The sequence below is a fragment of the Zootoca vivipara genome, chromosome 15, assembly GCF_963506605.1.
Source record: "Zootoca vivipara chromosome 15, rZooViv1.1, whole genome shotgun sequence".
In the NCBI taxonomy this organism is placed as follows: domain Eukaryota; kingdom Metazoa; phylum Chordata; class Lepidosauria; order Squamata; family Lacertidae; genus Zootoca; species Zootoca vivipara.
Genome location: NC_083290.1, coordinates 16,944,146 through 16,955,070, shown reverse-complemented (window position 1 = coordinate 16,955,070; position 10,925 = coordinate 16,944,146). Strand labels below are relative to the sequence as shown.

General features: G+C 52.6%; 1 protein-coding gene across 2 annotated transcripts in view; it reads left to right on the top strand.

Annotated features, from left to right (window-relative positions):
- The first annotated feature begins 868 nt into the window (after positions 1 to 868).
- The window catches only part of PITPNM3 (PITPNM family member 3), a 74,245-nt gene continuing 64,188 nt past the window's right edge, over positions 869 to 10,925 (top strand). Inside the window, exon 1 of one of the 2 annotated variants that reach the window (XM_035138852.2) lies at positions 869 to 966. In XM_035138852.2, coding sequence (XP_034994743.1) covers positions 936 to 966 — 31 coding nt within the window. In that variant the 5' untranslated portion in view covers positions 869 to 935. Of the gene's footprint in view, positions 967 to 2,356; positions 3,106 to 10,925 lie in introns of those variants that run through there. The other variant, XM_035138853.2, reaches the window with a different exon arrangement.

The following is a 10,925-nucleotide window of genomic DNA, read 5'->3' as shown; positions in this document are numbered from 1 at the left end:
TTCCCCACCTTGAGGTTTCCAGCAATTGGTATTGAGAAGCATTTACTGCATCTCTGTGGAGGCAGGGCAGAGCCATCGTGGTTAACAGCCACTGGTAGTAGCCACTGATTTGTCCAAACCTCTTTGAAAGTCATCCAAGTTGGTGGTCCCTAAGAGATTCACCCACAGCCTACAGCAGCTGTGATGGTAGTCAGTATGGAAGCCACAGTGGTGTGTGTGTGTGTGTGTGTGTGTGTGTGTGTGTGTTGGGCATGGCAGCTGCCCCAAGCAGGGAGATGTGCAAAGGAGGAAGGGGGCAGCATTTGGGGAAGGGCTGCAGCTAAGGAATAGCAGGCACCCCCAAACTGCGGCATTCCAGATGTTTTGGCCTACAACTCCCATGATCCCTAGCTAACAGGACCAATGGTCGGGGAAGATGGGAACTGTAGTCCAAAACATCTGGAGGGCCGAAGTTTGGGGGTGCCTGGAATAGAGCACCTGCCAAAATTCAAGTCCTGGAATCTTCAGGTATGGCTGGGAGAGACTTGTGCTTGGAACCCTGGAAAGCCGTTGCTGCCAGTCAGTGTGGACAGTACTGAGCTAGATGGGAAACTGGTTTGACTCAGTATAGCAGCTTCCTATGTCCCACCTCATTGTGGTGGTGGTGGTGGTCAGCTGCTGTCAAGCCCGTTTTCCAATGAGGTATACCGGTATATAGCAGGTCGAGGGGTAGTGAGGTCTTTGTGGGAGGGAGAGCGACATCGAAGACAGTTGACCGACCCCCCACCCCGGCCACACGCTGCCAATTGGCTGCGGCGCCTTTAAATACGGAGGCGGCGGGAGGGTGGGGGGAGAGCACGGCGGCGGCGGCGGCGCCTATCTCCTTCTCCTTCTCCTGCCCGGGCGAGGAGCGCGACGCAGCTTCAGCGCTGGAGAGCGGAGGGAGGCCGGAGGCGATGGCGACAGACCCGCCGCAGCCGCGCCCAGGTGAGCTGCCACCGCATGGCCCAAAACGGAGGGAGGGGGAGCCTGCTATGGTGGAGCGGCTCCTGAGCACGTGCAGAGCGCGGCGAGCCAGGGTAGGCGCCCGACTTGACCTTCTGCACACCTGGAGCCCCCCGCACCCCCGACCGGGTCCCGTTTGCAAACCAGGCGGCGCCCTTGAACAGGGGAGGGGGAGAGCGCCCTGATGGAGCGAGGACGCCAAACATGTGCAGAGGGCCTTCTCCCCCTCTGCCGCTCTGGAATCGCAGTGAGCTTGGACTCCTCCCTCCTTTAGTCATTGACAGAAATGTTGATTGCTGCTGCTGCTGCGTCTCCCTCTCTCTCTCTCTCTCTCGGGCGGGCCGCCATCTCCGCCCCACATCGCTTCTCCGCCCCCAAGTTCCTTTAGCCCCACGTTGTCTCTACCCCTCGCCGAGCTCTCGTAGTAGTGGGAGTCATAGGAGCCAACTCCCAGGGGCCGAGGTCCCTTCGCTCCCCACCCTAAAATATTTGAGGTGGCCGGCCCTCCCCCAAGTTGATGGGTATTGCCATTCAATTAGTGTGGGTGCACCCCGTCATGATGTGATCAATTATGCGGGGTGCGGCTTACCTGCCCCCCCAAATATTTTATGCAAGTTGGCACCCCTGGTGGGAGTCTTCTGGAGCACCCACGGCGAATCTCCGGGAAAGAAGGCTGGATTAGCAGCAGCAGTCCCGGCATGACGCCGGGCTCTCGCCAGCAGCTTTTAGTTTACCCGTTTTCCAGCCTTTGCGGGAATCCCTCTTCCCCACAGCAGTAAAGGCGTTTTTTTACTCTACCAATCCCCCGATCTCCATTTGGAGGGCCAAAGGAGAGGCTTTTCCCGCTGCGTTCTCGCTTTGGGGCCAGCTTCGAGGTTCTGCTTGGTGACAGCAGAGCTTGCCCCGCGGAACTCCCTGCTCCGTGAAGTTAGGCAGATTCCTAAACGCGGGGCGACGTTTCCCCATGTTCTTACAGACGTTATAATTGCAAAAAAAAAAAGGCGCCGACTCCTTGGCCTCATATCTGTTCAGGACAGCTTTTATCTGATATGGTTTTATTGTTGTATAAATATTTCCGACGTCTTTGCTGCTCTCCCCACCCCCCACATGGGTTGCAAAATGCCCTTGTGGGGCTGATTCCCCCCCCCCTGCTCCTGGAATGAACGAAGCTTGACTCTTCCCAAGCAGACAGGGAGCAAGCTGGCGGGTGTGTGGCGGAAGACCTGTGGTTCTGGCAGTTGCAAGGGGACTTCCTGACACTGTTGTGGCTGCTTTGTGCAAAGGGGTGAAGGTTTGGAGCCAGGAGGCCACTGTCCACGGTGGGGCTACGTGGGGTGGGGGCTGCTTTTGGTGGAGGCGGCGGCGAGGATAAGGCGCCCTTCCAGGCTAGCACGGTGTGGTCTGCCTGCCTGGGCCGAGCGGGCTACTTGTCACTCTGGGACACAGCTTGCCAGGACTGCTCTGAGTCTGCCTTGGGCCAGTATCTCCCTAAAGCTGTGGAGAGATGTCTTCTTCCGTTGCGTCCCGTCCATTCTGCTGCTTTTCTGTAGCCTGAGCAGAGGAAATGTTCCAGCGAGTGTGGAAGGAAGAAAGGAAGGAAGGAAGGAAGCCTGTGTTAGCAGGTCTCTAAGTCTCCTCGATTCCACCCGCCTGATGCAAAGCCTAAGTTGGGATGGGGGTGGTTTGTAGATGCATAATGGCTACGTGCTTCTCTGAGCGCCGGAGAAGTTCTAGCCGTCGCGCTCCTGCTGGGTTTGGCCTCCGGACGAAAGCGGAGGGGGAAGTCAGGCTATCTTTGTAACAGCTGAGCACGGAGGAGGCAAAGGGGCACTCTCTCAGCAGGCAGAATCCCTGCCTGAGAACCCCACTTGCCCGCACCCCACGGCTTTCCAACAGGTCTCTCCACAAATTCAGACTATGAAACTGGCTCACATCTGGAGCTTGGGGTGTGTGTGTGTGTGTGTGTCACTTTCCAGCTCCCTGGTGGATCCTCCTTTCGAAAACGCAGAGGGTGGGTGGAGAGAGATTCCTCCTGCCAAGGATCCTTCCTCCTCTTTGGCTTGCTGAGCTCACATCCACCAGTCGCCCTTCCAGAGATCAAGATGGCCAGGGTCGTAAAAGGTAGTGTTGTTTCCTAGCTGAGCATGCCAAAATAAGAAGCTGGGCTTGCAGGCGTTTCTGCTTAGGGGGGAATCTGGGGACCCTTTGGAAAGCTTTCGGTTCCGCTCTGTCTCCTGCTGCTGTTCTCCCTCCCCCCATATCTGTCACAGGAGATCCTGGATGGGCAGTTCAGCCATGCAGGCATCCTCCTAAGGAAGGAGCCCCCATGGACAAGACTGAGCTCCCCAGCTGTGGCCCTGGAGCACAATGCAAAGCCTTAAGGCTGTGGTTCCCAAAGTGTGTGGTTACCCCCCCCCCCAAGGGGGAGAATGGGATTACTTCTTTGGAGGTCTTTAAGCAGAGGCTTGACAGGCATATGCCAAGAATGCTTTGATGGTGTTTCCTGCTTGGCAGGGGGTTGGACTGGATGGCCCTTGTGGTCTCTTCCAACTCTATGATTCTATGCCAGGAGCCAAGGGGGCTGCAGGGGGGCACTGGAGGTGTCAGTGCCTATCAGACTTGAAAAGCTGGTATTGCTTTGCAGTTGCTGAATTGATTAAACTAAATGGTTTTAATTGCATTTTGAACGAATGTGCAATTAATTGTTACTCTTTCGAATGTTATTGCATTGCTATCTTTCTCAGTGGGGTATGCAAACTTCTGTTATGAGTATGTTTCTTATAGGGCAGTGGGCAGGAGTTTAGGGAAGCAAGGGGGCAGTGGGATGAGAAAGGGGTCAGTTGTGTTGGTGCAAGGAGGTCTGCTTCCCACCCTGTTGCCAGAACTTTACTCTGCCTCTCTGGTTCAGCTCTGAGCAGCTGCTGTTTCACGCTGAGGGCTTCCTCTGTCTTCCATAAGTGTACAATCACCACTCACTGTCAGTTATAGGATGTCCCTGCGTCATTCCTTTGAAGAACCACATTTGTAGCAAAGAGATGGCCTTTTCCACATCCCCACCCCCCTTTTTTTGCTGCAGGGGAGGATGCCCCCACCTCCTCCAGCCATTGCTTTCATGGGGATTGGACCAACTGGTGTAAGATGAGTGTGCAAGTGTGCCAGGCTACCTGGTGATTCTGGGAGCATCATGAGGTCAGGCCGTTGTGTCTGCAGCAGATGTCTTCAGGAGGGCAGGTCCTGATGCAGGGGGTTCCAACTGCAAGGAAAGGAATTTTGACTCAAGCTACTTGATGCTGGATCTGGGAGGGTAGTGGGTGCTCCTTAGAGGTTCATCAGCAGAGGCTGGCTGGCCATCTCCTCTCCAGGATGCTATAGTAGCGGGTGTGTTTCCTGTGCTGACCCAGGGGTTGAGCTGGATGACCTTTGAGGGGCCTTCCAACACTGTAATTCTATTGTATTTTTAAAAAGTATTTCTTACCCATGCCGTTAGAGGTCAAGAGCTTAGTCTGTGCTCATCTGCCTTGCAAAACAAGAAAAGTGGGGGTGGACATCCTCCTCCTCATTTTATTAAACTCCCCCCCCTCTTTCTCTTTTAATTAGCTGTCTCTTCCTCCTTGATTTTTGTTTTGAAGAACGGCTCCTGGGCAAAAGAGTGCAAAGGAGAAAAAAGCATGCCACATTTTGACTTTGCTAGGATTTCTGGCGAGTCTTTGCCTGGATCCTTGACTTGTTGTGGACTTTCAGGAAGGCAGCTAAGGGGAGCCTCTTTACATAATGTGGCTTTTATTTTATTTTTGCTGCAAGGGTTTTGCTTTGACCTCGCAGAACAGGAAATACCGCTTGTGCTCCAAACTTTCCTAGGAGGAACAGGAAGGTGGAATCTGCCTGGGCAAAGGAGGGTGGTTGGCTCCTGCCTTTGGGATGGCAGCAGCAGGGAGAATGTGTGTGTGTTGGGCGGAGGAGGGGAGACGACTCAATCTGTTTTCTGTTAATTTGGATGGAAATGAATTCTTCCTCCAGTAATTGACTGCTAATAGGATTGGACTTGGAAAGCTATTGATGGCTAGATGGCTATGCTCTGCCTCCACAGGCAGCAATGCTCCTGAACAGCAGTTGCTGGAAACCACCTGAGGGGAGAATTGTGCTTGCGCTCAGGTCCTGTTTGAGAGTTTACCCATAACGGACATCTGGTTGGCCACCGTGAGAACAGGATGCTGAACTAGATAGCACCCCTTTGGCCTGATCCAGCAGGATCATCTTATGTTCTGAAGCTGCACCACTCGTTCATAGGTGAAGTCTGCTGAGCCACTGGCCACAAACTCTTAAAGGTGTCATTTCCCTCTCATTGGTCGACACAGATGAGTTTCTACCTGATGAAGAGAGGCAAGAGGGGGAAAGGGGGGGAAGCAGCAGCCCCCATCTCCAAAGACAGGCCCCAGACAGTAAGCACTCCACTTCCATTTAGCCCCCAAACCCTGGTAAAGATGGGTGCTTGCAGCCCAAAGGAAGCTCTGCTGTTCTGCCCCTGAGTGCGACCGACCTGCAGTGACGTACAAACAAACCACCTTCTGCCCAATCTGCTGTATCGAACTCCATCACTGGCAAATGGACTTGAAATCTTAAGGACATGAGCAGAGCCTGCTGGATTAGGCCAGTGGCCCATCTCATCCAGCATCCTGTTCTCACAGTGCCCCCCACCGATGCCTATCAGGGGAAGTCTGCAAGCAGCACAAGAGCACTTTCCCCTCCTGCATTCTCCAGCTTTTCTCTAGTGGATAGAGAAAAACGTTCCCCCCTCTCTCATAACACCAGAAATCGTGGGCATCCCACCAAGCTTGAACGTTGGAAGATTCAGGATAAGAAAGAAGAAAGCCTTTCCTCATGCAGAGCAGAGTTAAACTGTGGAACTCCCTCCCACAGGAGGCAGTGATGGCCACCAACTTGGATGGCTTTGAAAGAGGGTTAGATTATTATTATTATTATTATTATTATTATTATTTTATACCCCGCCCATCTGGCTGGGTTTTCCCCACCACTCTGGGCGGCTTCCAACAAATACCAAAATACATTAAAATATCACAGATTAAAAACTTCCCTAAACAGGGCTGCCTTTAGGTGTTTTCTAAATGTCAGGTAGTTGTTTATCTCCTTGACCTCCGATAGGAGGGCATTCCACAGGGAAGGCGCCACTACCAAGAAGGCCCTCTGCCTGGTTCCCTGTAGCTTTGCTTCTCGCAGTGAGGGAACCTCCAGAAGGCCCTCGGTGCTGGACCTCAGTGTCCAGGCTGAACGATGGGGGTGGAGACACTCCTTCAGGTATATAGGACCGAGGCCGTTTAGGGCAGGCATCCCCAAACTGCGGCCCTCCAGATGTTTTGGCCTACAACTCCCATGATCCCTGGCTAACAGGACCAGTGGTCAGGGATGATGGGAATTGTAGTCCAAAACATCTGGAGGGCCGAAGTTTGGGGATGCCTGGTTTAGGGCTTTAAAGGTCAGCACCAACACTTTGAATTGTGCTTGGAAATGTACTCAGGGCTGGCCCAAGACATTTTGGCACCTGAGGTGAACCACACAACGATGCTCCCCTAAAACGGCCAGGGAAGAAGGCAGGGTGAAGATCTACACCAGGATCAAAAGTGTCAGGTAAAGATTCTCAGAAATAGGTGGTGGGAGGAGACTAACAGGGCCTCCGATTCACAGAGGGGCTGCCGTGGAGACAGCATTGGGCTGGGGAGGGGGTGGCAGCACTGCAGTGGTAGGTGATGCATTCCTTGGAGACTGGACCTGCCCTCCGCCCCGTGGATGCTGTCGCCCGAGGCAGTCGCCTCATCTTGCCTCATGGGTGGGCCGGCCCAGGGGTAGACAAATCCATGGAGGATGGAGATGGCTGTCAACGGCTACTAGCCATGGTGGCTATCTCCCTCCCCCTCCACAGTCAGATGCAGCAATGCCTCTGAATACTAGTTGTTGGAGGGGAGGGGAGGGGAGAGGGCTCTTGTGCTCAGGTCTTGCTTGAGGGTTGGGGGCAGCTGGTTGACTGCTGTGAGTACAGGATGCTGGGCTGGATGGGCCATTGGCCTCATCCGGGAGGCTCTTCTGGTGTTCTTAAAAGGCAACGAGGACCACATCTGGACATCCAAGGAAGTGGAGGCCCACAGGAAACCCCCTTGCCATGTTCTGACCCCCCTCTCTTTCTGCCCCACTGCTGTTCTGAGTTTTTAAAAGCCCTCTAGGAAATAAAATGGCAAGGCTTGTTTTGACTGGAGATGGCATAGGGTGTGGACTGATGAGCAATTACTTTCTCCTACCTCCCACTGGAACTCACTGGGGAGGGGGGGAGATTGCCCGCCTCCGCCCTCTGCTGGGCTCAGGGCCAAAGCCTCTGGTGTGTGCTGCGGGTTGATTTAATTTTAAAGACTTTTAAGATGGCTTAATAGGAGGCAGGTTGATTGCATCTCCTCCAGCTCTACAGGGAAACCCTGGGGACTTGGTGCTGCTGCTGCTGCATGTGGGGACCTCTTGTGGCCCAGCTGGGAAGCACATCCCATGCAGTTGTGAATCCCAGCCTCCCTTTGAAAAGCCCCCAAACTGGCTGCTGGTCTGCCCATTAGGGCAACTCCGCCTTTAATGCACACCCCACACACATTTAAATCACATGACCTCCCCCAAGGAATTCTGGGAATGGTAGGTTGTTAAGGGTACAGTACTGGGAATCAAAACTCATTTGAGGGGGCAACTACAGTTACCAGGATTCTTGAGGGGGGGGGGCATGATTTTTATTTATATTTATTTCATAAAAATTATACACTGCTTGATTGTAAAAAAACCAACAAACCAACAACATTCAAAGCAGTTTATATATAAAAAATTAAGTTTATCACTAAGAAAAACTAACGAATACTTTCAAACTTTCAAAAAGTTTAAATAGCAATAGACTAAAAACAGATCGAGACTCTCAACAACTTCCTAAACATCTGGACAGACTGTTTTTAGCCGGTGCTGAAAATAGTTCAGTGAAGGTGCCTGCCTGTTGTCAAGAGGCAGGGAGTTCCAAAGGGCAGGAGCTGCCATACTAAAGGATCAATTGCTTACAAATGTGGAATGGGTATTATGTGACAGCTATAACACTGCTCCGTTCTGCCGATTGACACCCTTAAGTAGGTGTATATGGAGTAAGGAGATTTCACAGGTAAACAAGTCCCATATCGTTAAGGGCTTTAAATGTGCACCTGATGTTTTTTAAATGTATGGTGTGGATCTGCTCAGAGTGTGAATAGTTGCCAGGCTCCCCCTCCAGCTCATCACAGTAGCTCGCATAGCCAGTAGTCAGGGATGGTGATACTGGACTTGCTGGTGATGGAAGTTGTTGGAGGGGCACATATTCCCCCGCTAGAAAAGGCAGAATGGGGAGGCTGGAAAAGTGGAACCCTATCAGCATTTTCAGGATTTGTTCCTGGCTTTGGTGATAGAATCAAGTCTGAATCGCTGAATCTTTCAGGGTTTTGTAAAAAGCAGTTCTAGGCTGGAGAGGGAGAACAGCGATGCCTCTGAACAGTCGTGGAGGTAGCGGGGGTGGGGAGAGACACTTTAAGAAATGGAGGATCCTTTGCCCTGATCGCCACATCAAATTGGGGTTTTGCAGCTAAATTTAGTGCTTTCTGTCTCTTTATGTGGAGGATGGATGGTGGCTAATGGATTGAAGTTGAATCCTGACAAGACAGAAGTACTGTTTTTGGGGGACAGGAGGCAGGCAGGTGTGGAGACTCCCTGGTCTTGAATGGGGTGACTGTGCCCCTGAAGGACCAGGTGCGCAGCCTGGGAGTCATTTTGGACTCACAGCTGTCCATGGAGGCACAGGTTAATTCTGTGTCCAGGGCAGCTGTCTACCAGCTCCATCTGGTACGCAGGCTGAGACCCTACCTGCCTGCGGACTGTCTCGCCAGAGTGGTGCATGCTCTGGTTATCTCCCGCTTGGACTACTGCAATGCGCTCTACGTGGGGCTACCTTTGAAGGTGACCCGGAAACTGCAATTAATCCAGAATGCGGCAGCTAGACTAGTGACTGGGAGTGGCCGCCGGGACCACATAACACCGGTCCTGAGAGATCTACACTGGCTCCCAGTACGTTTCTGAGCACAATTCAAAGTGTTGGTACTGACCTTTAAAGCCCTAAACGGCCTCGGTCCTGTATACCTGAAGGAGCGTCTCCACCCCCACCATTCAGTGGTCCAGCACCGAGGGCCTTCTGGCGGTTCCCTCATTGCGAGAAGTGAGGTTACAGGGAACCAGACAGAGGGCCTTCTCGGTAGTGGCACCCGCCCTGTGGAACGCCCTCCCAGCAGATGTCAAGGCAATAAGTAACTATTCTACTTTCAGAAGACATCTGAAGGTGGCCCTGTTTAGGGAAGTTTTTAATGTTTGATGCTGTACTGTTTTTAATATTCGGTTGGAAGCTGCCCAGAGTGGCTGTGGAAACCCAGCCAGATGGGCGGGGTATAAATAATAAATTATTATTATTATTACTATGTTTTGGGATGGTTTCTGCCTTTGGCCCGCCAGACGTTGCTAGATTACATTTACAACTCCCATCATGAGAACCTACGAAGAGCCTGCTGGATCAGGCCAATGGCCCATCTAGTCCAGCATCCTGTCTTCACAGTGGCCAACTGGATGACTGTGGGAAGCCCCCAAACAGGATTTGAGCATAAGAGCAACTCCGTCTCTTTTCTCTCTTCTGCCTTGGTCAGACCACACCTGGAGTCCTGTATCCATTTCTGGGCACCACCATTGAAGGAGGATATTGACAAGCTGGAACGTGTGCAGAAGAGGTCAACCGAGTTGACGATAGAAAAGTTTTCTAGTTCTAAGCTAGCTGACAAAGATTGCCAAGGGTCTGCATACCAAGCCTTACGAGGAATAAGGTGCGTTGGGTGTGCTTAGCTTGGGGAGAAGAAGACAAGAGAGGTGACATGACAGCCACTTTCAAATATCTCGAGGGCTGTCACGTGAGAAGATGGAGCCGGCTTCTTTTCTCTTGCTCCAGAGAGGAGGACCTGAACCAATGGATTCAGTTGACAAGAAATGAGATTCCGGATCAACATTAAGAAGAACTTTCTGACAGTAAGAGCCATTCAACTGTGGAAGGGGCTCCTTGGCAAGGTGGTGGAGACTCCTTCGTGGGATGATTTTGAAGAGCTATTGGATGACAATTTGTCAGGGATTCTTTAGCTGCGATTCCAGCACCACTGGGTCAGACTAGATGGCCACTGGGTTACCTTCCAGCTCTACAGTTCTATGATTCCTCTTGCATGGTTTCTGGTAGCTGATATTCAGGGGGGGGGGAATTATGCCTCCAATTGTGGAAGCAGAGCACAGCCACCAGAGCTGGTAGCAAGGGCCAATGGCCATGGGGGATATGGGAATCTAGCACATCTGGGGAGCCCAGATTCCCACCAATGCCGGTGTTGGGGTTTGTCTCCTTGTGGCATTCACCCCACCCCGAATAACATTTAATCTCTTTCTGTATCTCGCTGCCCCAGTTGCACCTCTGCAATGGTGGTGCTCCTGAGTGCCCCGCCCCCCGCCGTGGATCTTGCCTCCTGCACAAGCGGTGATATTTGAAGGGAGCCCACTGCGCAGGCGCCTCCTTGCACAGGAGAGAGAAAATAGCTCTGGGAAAATAAACATTAGTTCAGGGTGTTTGAAAGCCTGGCGGCCTGGCTAGACGCCAGTGGCGCTCAGCTCTCTCCTGGCTGGCTGGCTGGCATTGTGTCCGCCAGCGGAGCGAGCTCTGAAGGAGGCGCCTTGTCTGGCCAAGGCAGAAAATGAGGCATGGGCTTCTTGAGAGTCTGTGACCTTCTCCATCCCGAAGGAGTTTGAGCAGCCTCCTTTGTGTCTCCCTTGATAGCCGCCTTCAAAGGGGAAGGTCAAGAGGCCACCTG